The sequence below is a fragment of the Odontesthes bonariensis genome, chromosome 10 (genome assembly GCF_027942865.1).
Source record: "Odontesthes bonariensis isolate fOdoBon6 chromosome 10, fOdoBon6.hap1, whole genome shotgun sequence".
Taxonomy (NCBI): domain Eukaryota; kingdom Metazoa; phylum Chordata; class Actinopteri; order Atheriniformes; family Atherinopsidae; genus Odontesthes; species Odontesthes bonariensis.
The window spans coordinates 28,434,480-28,452,851 of NC_134515.1; the positions used below are offsets into that span (position 1 = coordinate 28,434,480).

General features: G+C 43.1%; 1 protein-coding gene across 5 annotated transcripts in view; it reads right to left on the minus strand.

The window, feature by feature from the left end:
* Positions 1 to 1,655: 1,655 nt before the first annotated feature.
* magixb (MAGI family member, X-linked b) overlaps positions 1,656 to 18,372 on the minus strand; it is a 42,683-nt gene continuing 25,966 nt past the window's right edge. For 2 of the 5 annotated variants that reach the window (XM_075475112.1, XM_075475111.1), the window contains exons 6-17: positions 17,214 to 17,412; positions 14,146 to 14,216; positions 12,998 to 13,159; positions 11,861 to 12,386; positions 11,186 to 11,741; positions 10,914 to 10,977; positions 10,408 to 10,821; positions 6,449 to 6,649; positions 6,277 to 6,353; positions 6,024 to 6,170; positions 5,487 to 5,625; positions 1,656 to 4,575 (exon numbers count right to left, since the gene is read on the minus strand). In XM_075475112.1, coding sequence (XP_075331227.1) covers positions 3,494 to 4,575; positions 5,487 to 5,625; positions 6,024 to 6,170; positions 6,277 to 6,353; positions 6,449 to 6,649; positions 10,408 to 10,821; positions 10,914 to 10,977; positions 11,186 to 11,741; positions 11,861 to 12,386; positions 12,998 to 13,159; positions 14,146 to 14,216; positions 17,214 to 17,412 — 3,638 coding nt within the window. In that variant the 3' untranslated portion in view covers positions 1,656 to 3,493. Of the gene's footprint in view, positions 4,576 to 5,002; positions 5,107 to 5,486; positions 5,626 to 6,023; positions 6,171 to 6,276; positions 6,354 to 6,448; positions 6,650 to 10,407; positions 10,822 to 10,913; positions 10,978 to 11,185; positions 11,742 to 11,860; positions 12,387 to 12,997; positions 13,160 to 14,145; positions 14,217 to 16,504; positions 16,669 to 17,213; positions 17,413 to 18,372 lie in introns of those variants that run through there. The other 3 variants (XM_075475113.1, XM_075475114.1, XM_075475115.1) reach the window with 3 other exon arrangements.

An 18,372-nucleotide genomic window follows, 5' to 3' on the forward strand; every position in this document is an offset into this window, starting at 1 on the left:
CGCATCACCGTCAATGGGCGTCTATGACAATAACTTCCGGAAGAATATTTCACATTAAAAGACTAGCTGCTGCGCGGTAAGTGTGTTGCACACTTGATAACATCTGATCAAAATGATTGCGTGTGAAAGAAGGCTGGCGACTGATGCCAGTGTTTGTTGCCCCAAACAACAAATTCATTGACTTTTTGAAACGTTATTGTCTTGCCTGTGCTGCTGTGTTTTCTGCAAATATCAGGACAGTATAAAATGCACAGGGGTCTGATCTGAGGGCTGAGGTTTTTTTTTTTTTTTTTAAAAAGTGAGGTTCTAAAGTAAACAATACCACCTGGGCTGTGTGACACCTGTCAATCTAATCTAAACAGTAAATTACAATTTCAATGAAAACCTAACTTTGTAAAACTGAAGGAAATTTACAAGGAAATTTGAACTATATGGCTATAAGTTTTACATAGAAACACTGGTTCATATTGCATCAGAAAGCATCCCGATGAGCCACATAATGAAAAAACAGTTCATCATAGCAGAGTCTGCATTGCAAAATCTGAATGAGATTCACTTATCCCATATAATATCATGTGACATGCTATCTCTGCTATCAGTTTTTTAAGTCTTCTTATCATACAGTGGGTATAAGAATCCAGTGCATATCCTGCTGACTTCCATAGGCCTGACATGTTTTTAATAATCAATTACATTTGTAATTAATTTTAGTTAGTTAGTTTTTAACAAAGGCTACAGGAGCCTCAGAGGTCAATCCAACAGTTTCATTGCATATATGTGATCGAGACGAATACAGTAAGAGGGTGAAAAGACAACATTTAATTGTGAAAGTATGGTCAGAATCTTGTTTTGGATCTTTGCAGCTTTGCAAGCCTCAGTATTTGAATTCAAGATGCACAGGTAGGAAAACTCCTAAATAAATCAAACCCAATACAGTCCGTGAAATGGAAAATTCTGTTGCGCTGAATGTAAAACTGAAATCCCAAAGCTTCATTTTGACTATCTCTTGCAGTGAAACAGGGAGATGGGCTGCTATATATGAGGCTTTATTTATTCATTTATTTATAAATTTAGTGTAAGCGCTGGCTTGAACAGAAGGATGCGGCTCAGGACAACACGAGAGAACAACAGACCCTAGAGCGATGTTATTTTTAGTTGGAGTGCTTAAGAGCTCGTATCTGAACTGAAACGCTGGATATCTACCCTCTTCTCTCTGAGTGTGTGTGTGTGTGTGTGTGTGTGTGTGATGGCTCACACAGGTGATGTTTCTGTACAGACTTTAAGTCACATTAGAATAAACCATAACTCTGCATTGAGAATGTCAAACAAATCTTAATACGAGAAGCAGGTTAAATAATTGATTTGAGTAAAATGTTCATATTTAGCCTCTTGGTGGATTCTATTGACCCATATCCATGAATGTATCTTTACTGTTCAGTCAGTCCTTTTTCTCATCTCATCCTGTTGTGGATTCATTACAACAACCCTCAGATTTCTCTCTCTCTAACACACACGCACACACTTCATCCCGTTAGAATCTCATCTTACATACTCACACTGTAGTCTACATTTTTGCTGCCATCTGCTGTCCATTATTGTGGCTTTAGTTTTTTTCCACAACACAGTAAAAAAAAAACATCCACGACAACTGCAAGTAATTGGTTTAGCAGTTTATTTGCACTTTACAGTTCAGCCAAACAACCCTTCATATAAGAAATGAAACTTTAAAAAAAGGAACCATAGCAAACGTTATAAAATAACTCCTACACATCTGCTAAAAAGCTACTCTGTATGGTCATTGGTTGGAGAAAACAGTATATTTGTTTGGTCGCTGTACTGCTATTCTGGGCAACACAGCAATGCAAACAAATGGAGTGGGCACTCTAAGCAGTTTGATTTAGTTCCGTGGTTTGTTCCCGTGGGTAGAAATGACGAAACGACTGGTAACAAATAACAGTCTGCATCTCCTAATGCCGCCGTCAAGAATCAACATAAAATTGCGAAGAATTATAAATAATATGAATCCACTTTGCGTTATGAAAATGGTGTGAAGTCACTCTGCAGCTTATCCTCCTAATGGCTTATCCGGAGCGAAGTATCTGAAAACCTGAGTATATAAAAAAAGATAATTTCATAGAAAAATAACATCTCACAGTATCCGTTCAGCTTAAATCTTAATAATTTGTCCTAAACAGATTTTTTTTTTCCTCAAGAGAGCAAAAGAAAATGAAGCTCAGATTCTGCAGATTTTCCTTTTGCTGATTTACAGTACGGGCCTTTTTTTTTCTTCTTTTTTTTGGCATGGCTGAAATCACTAAATAACCCACCCATCTCTAGTATTAGACACCTCAGAGCAAAGGTTTTCACAGTAAGAAAAATAAGTGGTTAGGATAAAGTGGTTTGTTACCAAGGCAACTGTACGTGGCACGATGGGCACAGCACTCTCTAGAATGTAGACAGTGGTTTTGTTCTGACCCCACATACACAACATTAACAGTACTGGAAATATGCACACCGGATGCATATTTTTGGCATCTTTTTGCTGATTTCTGAAGTAGGGTACAACACAGAGCATCCAAACCACACTCAAGCAGCATTTTACAAAACATTCATTTATGACTAGGGTAGGTACTAACCGTATATGCGTCTGTGGTAACATTTTGAGCCTTCACAAAAGCTGGGTACCAATTTTCACGTTACTCGTCATCACACAATAATATGAATGGTTACGTTCCGTTTGTAATATATATACCTATATATATACATATATATAGGTATACTGCATATATTCAAATATCTAGACTTATTATATGTTACAATATAGTTATACAAATTAGGATATAGTATCTACATTATGCTCTGATGCTTAATTCTCTACAGATATTTACAGAATATAGATGTTACACCTGCTTCCGAAAGGGATTTGCATTATCACAATCAAATATCCACTTATATGGAACAACGTAACAAGTTGAGGCAAGTGTCCACAGACCGTAAGACAAAGAGGATGCTGTACAAACATGTTACACTGACTCCATTCAGACCAGATCGGCGTAGTGCAGTGGATGTGGATGGCTGATAGTCTCGGACAGTTGCATTATTATTGCTCAGTGTCACCATGAGGTATAGGTCTATGCAGGCGGAACGTGAGAGAGGACACTCGGCTAAAATAGTCTGAAACACCACACGGAAAGCTGATAGGTGAGTGAATAATGAAAAGTGCAAGCCAAGGAGAGCAAAACAGTGGCTTGCAGGGACGTGTACATTTGTGGGGAGGGAAATGTCAGTTACAAGTTGAAATGTGATTTAACATCAGCCAGAATTCAGCTGCAAAAAGGCACAAAGAATATAACTTCTACCTTACATATCGAAGAGACTCAGAGAAAAAGTATGGTGGAGAGGGTCGCTGCAGAAAACAACTCGAGGTCTAAGAGTGACAGAGAATTTGATACAGTATCATTCAGCTGCTGCATGCTAAATCTCCAATTAAAAGTCAAGAGACAGCGCTTCCTCCTCCTCTCTGCCCTGTCCGCCTCCCGGGCCGCCTGTCTCCCTCTACATACTGAACCAGCCTCTGCTTGCTGGGTGTGAGCCAAGGGCCTGGCAGCACCAGGCCCCTCTGCCCACCTGCCTCTGCGGCGGCCAGAGAGAGGCCTGAGATACTGGCAGCAGACACGCTGCCGTCAGATTGGCTGCCTCCAGACTCTGACGCATCGTCCTCCAGCTGCTCTACAGACAGTGTGGAGGTAAGGAAGGAGAAGGGCTTTCTCTGTGAAACTGGATCTATCACAGCCACACCTGATAAAGGCCTCACAAAGCGCAGGGAGTGTGCATCGTCATCTTCTTCCCCCTCTGTGGACTTATCTTCACCCCTGCCAACATCTGGTGACCTCTCCTGCTCGCTCTCCTGCTCCGTGTCTCTCTTAAGTCCCCTGTACTGTGCTGCCATGTCCCAGTTGTCATCATGCTCACTTTCCCGGTCTTCCTTGGGTCTGGGAAGCCTTTGGGTTGGACTTGGAATTGGTAGGATAACTTCCTCTTCACTCTCTTTAAATTCCACTCTTTCCTCCAGCTTTTCTTCCACCCTCTCCTCAACAGCAGGCGCTTCCTGCTCTTCCTCTTCCTCTTCCTCCTGCTCAGATCTCTCACCCTCTTCCATCCTGGCCCTCTCCTCACTCCTGCTTTTCCTCCCTCTATCTCTGCTCCTCCCCCTGTCCTTGTCCCTTTTCCTTCCCCTCGCTGTCCCCTTCTCTGTGTCACTGTCATCATATTTCCCGATGGCATCTCTGGGTAAACTCTGGGCTCTTCTTTGTCTCCTCCTACTCCTGTCCCTGGCCTGCCGAGACCTCTCTCCCCGCTCAGAGACGGGGCTTTGTAAACGCGAACGCTCTCCTCCCCCTGAGCCCCGTCTTCTTCTTCTCCTTCCCGTCCCTTTCGCCCTCTCGTCTTCATGTGACCTGCTTCTCCTCTTCTGCTTGGACCTGCGCCCCCTCCATCCGGTGGAGTTTACTGCAGCCAAACCCTGCTCCTTGGGGTTATACAGGAGGGAGGGGGAGGTGATTCGGTGCTCACGGCCTGGATACACATTAAGCAGGGAGGAGAGAGGAGGAGAAAATAGATTGAATGGGCAGGCGAGAGACATGGAGACCAAAATCCCTGACAAAATGCATTATGTAATCTGTCTTAGAGAGCTCCGAGATCAAGATAGTGTTTTTTTTTTTTTTTTTCACTTTTTACAAGTGTATTGGGTCAGCTTGTGTTATAACAGCTGCTTTTCTATTTCAGTGCAACACACAGCTGATCATGGGTATGCTCTATGACATGCAATTATGCCATTTTCTCTTTTAATTTACTTCACAGATTCCTCAAGTCAAAAGGCAAGAAATATAATGTAAAGATTCCTCATTTAGTTGCTGGTCTTCTAATAAGGAGGTTAAACACAGGCTTTAGACATGGTGACTGGTTAGGGGGATTTAGAGAAACAAAAAATGGGAGAACTAACAGGAACCATTACCAACCGCATATTCTCTGTCCGTCCAATGACATAGAAGCAAGGCTCGCCTAGCTTGGAGTTGGTCATACATAGAGACAAACTGGAGAGTTCCACTGAGAGTCAAAGAGAGAAGAAGAAGAAGAAGAAGAAAGAGTAGAGTGCAGAGAAGTGGTTTAAAGAGTATATGGAGGAAAACCAAGGCAAGGTATTTATGCAGAGAGAAATGTTGGAATGTTAAAAGGAAAAAGGATTTAATGAGCCAAAGATGTGATGGGGTAAAACGTAGGAAACACCAAAGAAGAAGACAGAACGGAAAAATTGAAAAACATGTTAGTTTAGACCCAGCCCCACAAAAAAGGAGACGAGGGCAGATAAAACCCCAAAGAGATTGCATGCAAAAAAGTTTCCTACATCTGACTATCCCCTTTTTCTACGTGTCATTTATTCCTCTGCTTTTGCCTTAAAATTCAAAAATCCTCCAGCTCAGTCTTACCGTAGTCAGGCACGTAGCCGTTTCCTCTCTTGAGGACCAGGTGGATGCGGTGGCCTCCTCTGCGAATCTGCTCGACAGCCTGGCTGTGGGTCATCCCGCCCGTGCTGTCCCCGTTTATCTCTACAAGCTGATCGCTCACCTGCGACCACAACACCCCTTCAAATACTGTATCTGCGATCTCATTCATTTGTTCTCAAACCCCGAAGAAGTTAAAGAGGACATTTCACTCAAAACCACCTCATAGTGCCACTAATACTGTAATACTAATAATTTCCTCTCATCTAGTGATTTTCTTTTTTTTTTAACAGCTCAGCTCACGAAACACATTTATACAATAGAACAGAATACATGTGTCATGTATTTAGAAGTATATATTAGGTCATTTGGAGCTCTATTAATGAACCCAGACTACATCACAAGTGCTCCCAAAGTGGTGCATTGACTCATTTCAAAGAATTGCTTCACCCCTGTGGTTTGAGTAAAACATTTAGACAGAGATGGTATGAATAATTATATCATATAAACAAACAGACACACCTGCATTTTTTGGCTTCGTGAGGCGGGCCCCCCCTCCATCAGTCCGAGGACGTAGAGGCCCATGTTGTACTCGCTACCCCCTCGGAGGCTGAAGCCAAAGCCTGAGGGGCCCCGATCCAGATCCACACTGTAATACCTTGAGTCACGCTGGGATATGCAGGTAGAGAGGGGAAAATGGATGACTGGTTTGTCATTGCCGCAGGAAATTTCCTAAACAGGCAGTGAATTATGCAAATGAGCTAAATGTGCTTACCTTTGGACGTGACCTCTGACCCTTTCTGCTTCTGTGACCATGGTCATGGTCAGCGGTCTCTGTAACGTTCGAGGAGTCTGAGAGGGATGATGAGTGCGATAAGATCATTTATTAAAAGCCAGAGTGAACAGCATATTGGCATGTGTGTTTGGTTGCTTATATGTGCACTTACAGGTGCTGGGGCGGGGGACAATGGTTAGGCGAAGAGTATTTCCTGCTCGACGAAGAATCTGAGCAAGTTCCCTGTGAGGCAGAGTCACCACCGAGCGTCCCTCTACAGCCTCTAAGCGATCTCCCTGACGGATCTGTCCGCTCTTTGCTGCGGGACTGCCGCGGCGGACGGTCACAAACCGATGGGGAAGAAGCGACGCAGCTGAAAATAGAGCAAAATAAGTCAGTAAATACTACATTGTGGATTTGATAACATTACAGCAAGATTTCAACCTGCTTAAAAGACTTTCCTCCTAAGTGAGGGCAGTGAGCAATAACTGGTATCAAAAGTAATGAAATTATTAGCAACTTATTGAGATTTATCTCAACAGTGCATGTTCTGGAATTTTCTAAAACAAGCTATTGTTTTTGGCAGGGTTTACTTCATAAATGATTTCCCATCAAGGCCTTTCTTTCACCTCCCCCGCTGTCTCCTTGAAACATTCTCCACGTGATCTTCATCTTCCCATCTATCATCCCACCCTGCAGTTTTTTTCCTGTTCAATAATGTCTTTCACCGCAAGAACATGAACAAGCCTTTCAGCAATATTTTTCTGTCCCGATTCTGTCAAACTGTGCACAATAACAGAAAACAAACTCCAGATGTTTGCTCTTAAGTTTACACAGCATCGGTGATTCTCACTCTCAGCTCATCTCAGATTAGCAAACTTGTAAACCGTCTGCATTAGTTTGCCTCTGGCTTTTTTTGTCTTTTCGTTTTTTTTTTTTGTGCTGGCATCCTAAAAATAGATTTTTTTTCCCCCTTGCGTGTGGAACAGTTCTGACCACCCTCTGTCACTCTCAACACACTCATCGGCTGTAATAGATAAAGTGCAAAAAGTGTGCATTTTCTTGTGATTGCATTGACTTTTGATTTGAGAGAAGTTAGAAGCGGCCACCATTAGCTCTATCATGTTCTCACTTTGTCTTATCCTCTGTATGATGAGATCAGACAACAATAATCTCTACTCTGGTCAGTATTTGAGGTAGAAAAATACCTAGCTACCTGGAATTAAATTTTTTGTCCGCTAATCTCTCCAGCAACCAAAAAACAATTTTATGCTGCCTCTGTCTGCTTAGATGTCCATCTTCTACTCCACTGTCAGTATCTTAGCTAATTCCCTGTTACTCGCTCTCTAACCCCGCTCTGAGAGTATGTTATGTTTTGGTGACAGCTGGCCTCCTCTAGAGTCTTGCCAGCGGCCTTATGTAACCCCTCAGGCCGCATAATCATTTTGGGACTCTCATTTAGCTGAAGTACGAAACTCTGTCCTCACATCCCTCTGGAATTAAAACAGCAGGTTACAACTGATCTATATTGTGGAACAAAGTGCTTGTTAGCAGATGAGGCGAGGAGAAATATTTCATATGAGCTGGAGTACACGTCACAGTGGGATGATGATTCAGTTAAAAGGCACAGCTTATAAATTGGAGCCCAGAGACATCTCCAATCTGGGCCTAATCTGGGTGACCCAGGCAGAAACAGCAATCAGGTCAAATCAAAGCCAAGGCAGCTTTGGAGATAGTCTTCTTATCATGCATAATACATAAACAAACCTTTGAATATGCACGCACATGGCCGCAATGTGCAGACCCACATGCACAGTGACTCACATGCAGAGAGATTGAGACAGATATGCTCGGCCACAGATGCACAAACAGATACACAAGAACTACACACACAGCTGCATCCAAATGTTTAAGCTGTGGTGTCTTTTCCCCTGGCTCTCTGTGTTCTCCTGTCCACAGTAATCCCTCTGCGGTATGCATGCCCAGCAGTCAGCCAGCCAGCCTCTGACATGCTGCACCGTTCACCGCTCAGGAGAGGTTGCAGCCCCCCTCCCTGCTCCCTGCTGCCATCATTAAATCTCCCTCTGCAGCCGTGGTGAAGCAGCAGCCTGCAGACGCCAAACAGAAGATCGTAGCTGGAGAGGGTCTTCAGCAGATCTCTCATTGAGTTGCGTAATTGCAATCAGCACTGCTATACTACTGTTAAACCCACTGCTCTTACTGACGTCCCTGGTACACATAAAGTCATGTGCTCAAATCCCTCCCATTAATTGCTGCTTCAATGAGCCAGCAGCATATGTATGAAAACAGCCACATCACAAACAGCATCTCTCGCAGCATCAGTGCAATCGGCCGTCTGACATACAAAACATGTGAGCTTATGGATCTAACTTTCACACTGTCAACACACCTGACCAAGCAAACTTCCCAGTGCGACACAGAATTCAAAAGCTTCCGACACCCGGGCAAAGCTAAATGCACCAAAACCTTCCCCGTTTCTGATCAGCACACAGAGAGAAGCAGAGCAGATAATTACGTTTAGACTCCTTCACAGTTTTCAAAGCAGACTGTAATCTCTCCAGCATGGCTCTTAGATTAGCATGCACAAAAAAAACAGCAACAGAAAAAAAAAAAGAAGATCCTGTATTCCAGGTTCAGCAGCTGGAAGCTTTTGAGGTTCACATGCAGCTGTCAACAGGAGCTAAAACACAGGTTGGCTGTTCCTCTCTGTTGCTCCGCAGCGAGGGAAATATTCAGTGAAGCATTTCTCTTAAGCATTCAGAGGGTGACGGAGGGAGCGTGAGGTGGAAGAGAGTGAGGCAGGAAGGGAGGAGAGAGAGGGAGAGTTTTAATCTTTTCAAAAACCAGACTGGACGCTTTTACTGCAGAGTGAAAGGGGTGCGGGACAGAGAGTGGGCGGGATCTTATGAGGATGAGTGGCAGAGAAAGATAACGAAAAGGGGACAAGACAGAATGACAGAGACCTCTGTCTACAACATGATAAGGAAAAATTGAGGACACGATATAGGTGGAGGTTCATAGAATCTTTGTGCTGCAGAGACAGACGCACCTACAACTTTAATCTTACCATAAAAACTAAAACACATGTTATCTTGGGATATAAAGCAAATTGACAGCATCACAGCGGCTGCCCATAGAAGTCAAGGGGAGGGGAGGAGGGGGTGATGCACCATGGAGATTCTGTAGCTAACCTGTTGTTCATACAGTAAGAACAGTGCTCAAAGGCGTTTATAGCAGGATGTGCTCGTTGCCCAGATGAAATTTAAACCAGCCTCAAATGTTCTGTCAAGTTGGAGCAGATAGAGAAGGGTCAGAAAAAAAGGTAATTTTGCAGGAGACATTTAAGCTGATAAAGTGGATTAAAAAGATCAGTGGTTCCTCCACCGATCTGTCATAACAGTAAAACCACCTGCATATTAATGTTTGCGTGCTCCTCACTCGCTAAAGCAGCTCTGATCCACTCTGGAGAGAGTTTAATATTTCAGTATGAATTTTTTTCTTGCTGAGACTTACAGTAATTTGACTTTGTATATTTTCAAAGAGCCAGACAAGCTCTTTTTTTTTTTACAAACCTTTTTTTTTCTGCTAGCTTTCAACATAATCAAATCCAGATTGAAACTCTTTGTTGGGGCCAACAAATGAAAAGCCAAACCACTAATGGATAGTGCATTTGAATTGAGCTTTTTATGAGCATACCTTCTAGTTAGACTGTTAAACAGGGTCAGGCAACTTCCTGTAGCTAGCCAAAAGTGCAATTTGTGATAAACTAGTCTGAAAATAATAGATAAAAGCACCAAATTCCTTCAACAATGCAAATAAAGCAAACCTGAAAGAACAAACAAGGAAAAGATTGATGATGCATCGTGACTCATCCAGTGGCATGTGGCCATGGTGACCACTTTTTAAAATGTAATTATCTAATGGTGTTTCTGTTCACAAGGACATCCAGATGAAACTCATTTCCATGGGCAGGTGACCAAATGGTTGTGCTGGGCCAGAAACGTCCAGCTAATGCTGTGCAATGTCCGTCCAGATCTATTCAGATCCTTAGCTGGAAGAACACTCAATCACACAATAAAAGATGGACCACGCGGTGAGAGTAGCTCTTACCTTTGCCATTCTCCACGTCCTGAGAGGCAATGACAAACCCAAAGCCCTCTCCTGGCCTCCTCCTCAGCTCCACATCGAACCCACGGAATGGCCGATTTTCTTCCCCCTTACGCTTCTCAAGACTCGTATCAGGAACCGGGTCCCCGGCAGCGTCGTCCTCGAGGCCTATGTCGATCCAGTCCTTTGGCTCCATAGTAAGGGTTACTGGAATTGACTCTAAAAAACTGGTGCTCTGGATCAGAGAAGAACGTGTTGGGACTGGGGAGGGAGGAGTGCTGCTGGAGGTGCGGGGCATAGGCAGCACCTCTGGGAGAATAGAGAAGTTGTCTGAGCCACCAGGGGGAGGAGGGGGGCGGAGAAGAGGCGGAGGGAGTCTCCGAATGGAACCAGGGGAGATGGATGAATGATAGATACCTGATAATGACAGAAAAAAAAATTAGCAGCTGCAAGTATTTGTTTGTAAGTTACTAACTAATTCCTGACTACAGTAAATGTGAGGGATTTACCTCCTCTGTAAACCAGTAAGATGACTTCTCCCTGTTTGGTGTGTTCCTGCAGAATTGCTTGTATCTGTAAGAAAACATAAAAGAATATTTTTGGGCAATATTGAGAATGTTTTGCTAATTTTAAATGCCGCAGACTGATTCACGTGAATACACATAGAATAAAAATAGCTAGATGTTGTCTTTAATTCAGCATGTTGGCAAGCGAGCACAGTGTCAACAAACTGGCTATGAACTGAGTTCATTTCATGTTGCTTCTCCTGATCCTCTATTACCTGAGCAAAGCCAAGAGTCTGGACATCAGCCCCATTGATTTTGACAATAGCATCCCCTGGCTGCAGGGAATTGCACTGCTTCCTGTCCCACACTCTCTCCACTAAAGTCAACCTGCCTCCCGGACCGCCAGCTGTCACACTGAAGCCGAGGCCTCTGTCTCCTTCAGTCTGAGCCAAGGCCACTGGAGCCAGTTCCCCTCCGTTGAAACCTCCAAACGCACTGCCCACACTCATTGCCCCAGGAGAGGACACACTGCTGGGACTGGCAGTGGGGCTGGTGTTACCATGGAAACCATTGAAGCCACGATGGTGGGGGCTCTCTGGGGTGGGAGGAGGTCTGAGGTGGGAGGTGTGTGGTCTGAAGAGGTGAGAGTGAGCACTGCGAGGGCCACCGGGGGAAGAAGAAGGCCTACGAGGTGACTCAGGCAGCGGCAGCCGGGACCCCTGCAGCGTACAGGTTGACAGATCGCTCTCTGACGACTTTGATGCCCCATAACGTAAATGAGGAGGTGGCGTTGAAAGGGAATTATTATTGTGATTACGGATCATTGATGCCCTGATGAGGAAAAAAAAAAAAAGTTAAGTTAAGTAAACACCAAACAAGTCATCCCACTTCGCAAGCACAACACATTCGTTTCTGTCTGTGTGGGTCTTCTGTGTTATCTATGGAGTTACCTGTGCGAACCGATTGCAGAAACAACTTCACTGTCACTCTGGCTTGCCAGATTCGGGTCAAGCGACTGCAGCCTGGCCAAACTTCTCAGGGACCGAGGCGGGCGAACAGGCGAGGAAGAGGCAGCGTTGCTCACACTGGAGCGTCTGTATGGGGGAGGCGGTCTGGAAGCGAAGGAAGTGGCATTTCCGTTGGCATCGAGAGTCACACCAGGCTCCATGTAGCTCACGTCACCGTGGATCCCGTTATAATTAAAGTGCTGGGTCTGGGGTGTGGGTGTCGGGTGGCGAGGTAGCTGGTGAAGAGGCTGAGGCTGGGTGGTGGTGGGCAGCAGCATGGGGTCCTCGCCATCTTGTAGCCTTGGTGGGGACTGCTTGGGCCGACCGTCAGGGTTGTAGAGCATGGGATACCCCCTTCTAACCTCTATATCCACACTGTGGCCCACAGGCACTGATTTGAGCATCTCTACGACCTCTTTGTGAGACACTCCCAACACACAAACATCATTGATGTACACCAGGATGTCCGCTAGTAAAGCAAAAACAAAAACACACGGACAGAGATATCACAAAGAATTTACTGAAAAAATTTCTTTTTGTTTCATTATTTTCACTTATTTGGCCCATTTTCGCATGCTTGAGTGTGCGGATAGGTGTTTGCAAATGACATACTGTCTGTTTATTTTGTGTGGGTGTGGAATAATCCAACCAAATAATCCCCCTAAACCAACCTATTAACAGATATGAACTAGATCATTCCCTGCAGTGACAGCCTGTGCTCTGGCCTCCGAGCGTGGTAATATCTGCCTGTATGGGCATTGACGTGCATGTTTGTGAGCAGGATCTGCACCACTGTATTTGCAAGTGTTATGATAGCTAGATTATGGTGTGCTAGGCTTTAGGATTAAGGATTTTGATACACACTTTCTCTGGGACACCAAAAAATTTCACCATTATATTCACAAGCATAGAGCTGCACAAAACACAGAGCTGATTAAAGCAAAATAGTCGCAAGACTTTTAACGATCATAGTTACATCACTCAGTCTGCAATTGTCGTGCATTCCCAAAAATAGATTTTTTTTAATTTTATTTGAAAGTAGACATTTGACCTAGCTATGCTAGTACACCACATGTTTACCTGTCTTGAGTGCAGAGGGTCCACTTGCAGTCACACTGTAGACTTGGAGGAACTCTCTTGCCCTGCTGCCCCCCACAATGTTGAAACCAAACCCTCTTGTTCCCTTGATCAAGTAGGTGTGCACAGGGAAACCCCTGAGTTCCCCAGGCTGGTCCGTGAACCCTGGTAGTTACCAAAGCAGATAAAGAAAGAGAAGAAGAGTCATGATGCTTACCTCCAAGGAAAAATGAGGATACGCGTGACGTATAAAAGAGTTTAAACAGTCCGGTGCGCTTATATACAATGAAGTGGTTGGAACTGACAGGTTTTAATAAGAAGAGAGAAGAGAGGGAGTCCTAACACTGCAAACCAATCGGCAGATGGCTTTTAACAAAATGCTACACAAACCAAAGCATATGGTTGAGAGATTGCATTAAAAGCAGACTCCATTACGGACAACCAAGTTAAAACTGGCAACATAATCCATTAGCTTGACCGTGCTCAGTCAGTACAGTCATCCAGCTTTTTTTATTTACTGTTAACTGCAAACTATATACCTTCAAACCTTTGAAATGTGATCTTAAATAGTACATTTCCTCATATTAACACAACTTTATCTCAATTGTGGTTGCAGGAGCAGCAAACATCCCCAGTCTGGGATTCAAACAGATATTATATAATAATTGCATTGTGTATTATTTACAAAAATGCTTTCACATGCAAAAATCTTTGATTAACATGAATACTATATCACCTTCTGCTGGTGAGAACAGTGTACTGCACTTCACTGACACAAGCCGGACTCACAGCAAGATAAATAGGGTTTCTTTCACTGGTCATGACAGACAGACATCAGAAACTAGATTATCTTATTATTATTTCTACAACACATCATCAGGCCAGTCACATGCCTTCCACGTGTCGACCCTGCTAGCCTGTGAAGCAGGTTTGGCCTTTCGCCAGCAGCTCAGAGCTTTAGGCCTTAATCACTTACACGTCTCTGTTCGGCGAAAAGCTCATTCTATCTCATTTGACTCTAACAAGCTGGCTGTGTCTCTGACTTCCGTGCATGACAAATTTGTTGCTTCATTTAGGCTGTTCAGCATTTCAATATGTTGCCAGTGTGATGATAATTACACAGAGAAAAATAAATTAACAAAGAGACTCACATTCATTTTTGTAGACGGTGTCCCGGCTTGAGGGTCGAAGACTCAGCCAGCTGGTCCTCTTTGGGCTGCGCCTTCACGAAACAAAGGGGGAAGAAGAAGAAAAAGAAAAAGCCACGCTCTTCAAAAACATGGGAATATCGGTTGTGACGGCACAGAAATTCAATACCCATGAAATGCACCCTCAAAAAAAGTCTGCCATTCATGGAGAAAGATACTGTTTGAATGTTTGAGGGATGCATTTCACTGGGGTCCTCTCATAGGAATCCCAAAATTTCTCATATGGTCTCATACTATATTTCACGTTTTCACAAGCATCTGGTCCAAAGATGAAAGCTCATCAGTGGGAGAAGAGTGGCTCTTTCAGGAGAAGTGACGCAGATACGAGGTCTCTGATGCCCAGTTGAACTACAATATCATCCCTGCTCAGTAGAGACCCATGTTAGTATCATTTACTTTTCTGTCCTATTTTGTGTCTGTTCAGTAAGTAAACTATTTCAAGTTTCAGTGTGTAGCCTTTGGGGAAATCTATTGGTAGAAATGCAATATAAGTTTAAAAATCATGTTCTCATTAGTTTTAATGAGAATAGCATTAAAAAAATAGTCATTTTAGAAAAACAAATTATTTATATCTACATAAAAAAATGAGGCATCTCTGCCATGTTGCTTCTGCAGTGGCCCAGAACTGAGAAACACAACACTGGCCCCAGGATTGGCCTATAATTAATTTAACTTTTTTCTCTCTCAAGATGTCACCACATCCAACACACTGGGCTTTTAAATGAACACGGAAAGGTATTACCTATTCAGGCCATAAATTTAGCTCAACTTTCTGCTTTTTTAAAACACATCACACAGATCTGTGATCTCTGCAATCATGTCCGGCAGGCATCTGTTTATCAGCAGGTGTTGTTGTGCGGCCGTAAATTACTTAGTGAGTTCTTATTAGTCGCCAGGGGAAACTTTAATCACCAAACACAGCTTTGCCTCCTTTGAGGAAAAAACTAATCAGAATTCAGTTAATTTTCTACTGTCAGGGGAGGTTCTGTGACTGTAAAGAAAAAAAAGAAGAAAAAAAGTCAAGCTAGCGTCGTCTCAAACTTTGACCAATCAGAACGAGACTACTTCAAGCGTTGTTGTAGGGATCTTATCTGTGTAACCCGGTCAAGCTAGTTCAAGGGAATTCCAATCAATGTAACAGTATATACTGCAATACCTGCTTGCTAAATATTTTTTTAATAAATATGAATAAAGAGGATTCATCACCCCATGAGACCTATTTCCAATTACTTTCAGTCCAGTCATTGCATCATTTGGCATACCTCAGCCTTTCTCCTCATTTCCTTCCTTAAGAATGGCTTCTTGACAGCCTTCCTTCCATGGAGACCATTTCTGATGAGGCTTCAGTGAACAGTAGATTGATCAACTGAAAAGCCAGATGCATCTCTCGGGTCCTGTATCAGGTCTTTGCTTGATTTTTATCTATTTCTTAAGGACATCACTTTCAGATACAGTTCATCTGCTGTAGATAGTTTTTAGGCCTGATATTTACTTTGTCCACCATTTGTCCAATTTCCTAAATTTTTCTATGACACATTGCACAACCTTATAAGATGTACCATGTTTTTGGATATCACAATATTGGCTGTCAAATCTTTTACATTTTTCATAGATGCAACTAAAGGAATGTGAACAAATGTGTCTTAAAGTGCCTAAAGGTAAAATCAAAAGTTAGTTTGTTTTCAATTGTATGTAGACACAACACTTCCTCATCCCTTGATTGAAGTGCCTCTTATATGCTGGAATAATTCATTGTTCATTGTTAAGTGGCCTATAAAAGCCATTTGTTTGAAAATGGGCATGTACAAAGACTGGATTAAAAATGAGCAACAAAGCAGCCAATGTCCAAATAGAAACTTTAAAAGACCTCCAAAAAGCCTGAAGAACCACTGCTCAAGGACCCCCCCTTAAAGTCTGGTTCGTCTGAAGCAAAATATAAAGAAATGAGGGGTGGCTCAAGACTTTTGCACTGTACTGTATTTGTGCTGATTCTTCAGAATTGTGCAGTAGGTTTTGTTCTGAACATTACTTAGGTCTTATTGTCTGACTGAGTCTTCCATAATTTAGATACTGTTCGCGTATCTACTGCATACAAGCATTTTGTCTAGTCTGCCTCCTCGGTCACAACAGTCAAAAGCAGCTACTGGATCTTACATAGTTATTGAGGTAAAAAAAAAATACATTTTGACAACAACCAATTAAAACATTGACAACAATACTACCCTAAGATTGTCTAGTAAACTACAAAACAACAGATCTAAATCTAAACTTGAAAAACATCACCTAGTGGCTGACAACTTACTTGATTTCGAGACCTTTTGAGAGACAAAAATACCCTAACATGGAACCTCCCTCTCTTCCTTTGTGGCTCAGCCGTTGCTCCGTTGGATCAGCCAGAGGGTCCATGGTTATCAATCTGCCTGCATGCTCAAGGCACCAGAGGAGAGGAGGGATGCTGTGCCGCTGCTAACCAAGATCACAACACTGTGTATGTGTAATTCATATATTTTGGGAGTAAATAAGGACCCCTGCAGTGGAAGAAAAAAAATTTGCATTGTTTTGCATAGCTTAATGTTGAGGGGGGGGGGGGGTATCCTGTGTGTTCCTCACAGAAATCTATTACCCATGCTTCCGTTAACAGTTATGGCAAATCTGCACATCAGCTCTGCTGTGTTCAGTGCACTTTTTTGTGGATAGAGGTCACTTTGGGAGGGTTTTTGGCTTTTAATATTTTTTAAATGTCCTGTCCTTTTGTACGATGTTGCTGATCGTTTTTGGACTGATGTTCATTTTTACTCAACTTTGCATTTTGCCTGACTCTTACCAGTATGTTTCATGTCTAGTTGTCTATCACACTAAGTTAAACATCTCCCAGCTCTCATAGCTAGCAGGCAGAAAGAAGAGGCATACTGATCATCTTTTTAAAGCTCAGTGAAACACAGAATAAAATCATTTATCAAAGTGTTGAACAATTTCTGTAACAGATTAATGATTAAACGGTAGAAACTCACTCTATGTAAAGTGATTCTCCTGGGTCACTGAAGGCCTGCTCCCAGTGATCAGGCATCACACCTCTAATTCTGGCGCCACTTCTGCTGCCGATGATCCCGTTCTCGAAGGCGTGACCATCACCTCCACTGCTGGACGCCCGGGGCCGACCGACGGACCGGTGGCCAAGAGGGATGCTGTTGCTGACACCTGCAAAGCCCCCTGTAATCACAGTTTAAAAAACAGAATTGAATAGTGATGTATTCAACAGATATAGAGGGTGCAAACTTTTTCTTGCAATATATTGGCCTGATGTTGACATTTCCGTTGGATGCTGTCAGGCAAAAAGACTTGAGGTCAGCATCTCTGCCATCTTTGTTCTCCCTCTGAGGAGAAGGAGTGTGTGACCATGCATGCCATACTACTAGTATGGGAAATGTAAGCATTTTCCCCCCCCCTTAACTATCCTTGTAGCTGTCCTTCAACTTTGGACTCCAGCATGGATCTAAGAGACCTTGGACACTGGGCGCCCAGAGTCCCGCTGCACATGACAAGTACTGCTGACCCATCCACCCACGCAGTTACACTTCAAAAGATGACTCAGCAGAGGTCAGGATATTGGATGACTCTGTCTTCAGGCTCCATCCTGTTTTACCTGACTGTTCGAAGTATGTTGCTAACTATCTGGATGTCTGTCTGCCTACATTTCTCTCCTCCCACTTTCCTTGGCTCTCCCCTATCTTCTACAGCACTTTGGCTCCTCGCTTCTATCCTTCCTTACACTCTACCTGGAAAAAACCACCCTATGTTGCAACATTCCTACTTTTACCTGGCCATATAATCTCTGTTACTCACCTCCTGTTCACATCTTCCAGCCTAAGGTCTCTTACTCAAGTACTACACCTACATACAGTTTTATTGCAATATTTTATGTGTTTATTTGAATATTTATACATTGCTATTTCTATTTCATGGTAGAGTGGCATGCCAAAGACCTCCTTTCCCCAGTAAACGTATTACATTGTGGCTATTTAAGTGTCTAGAGGTTGAATTAATAGAATGGAGTAGTATCTAGTAGCACAAATGAAAATTTCAACTGACTGAATAACTCCCACCAACCCCAAACTGCTCTCGAGCTCATGTTACGTTTGTCCCTTCTGGACTACTATAGTTACATGGCAA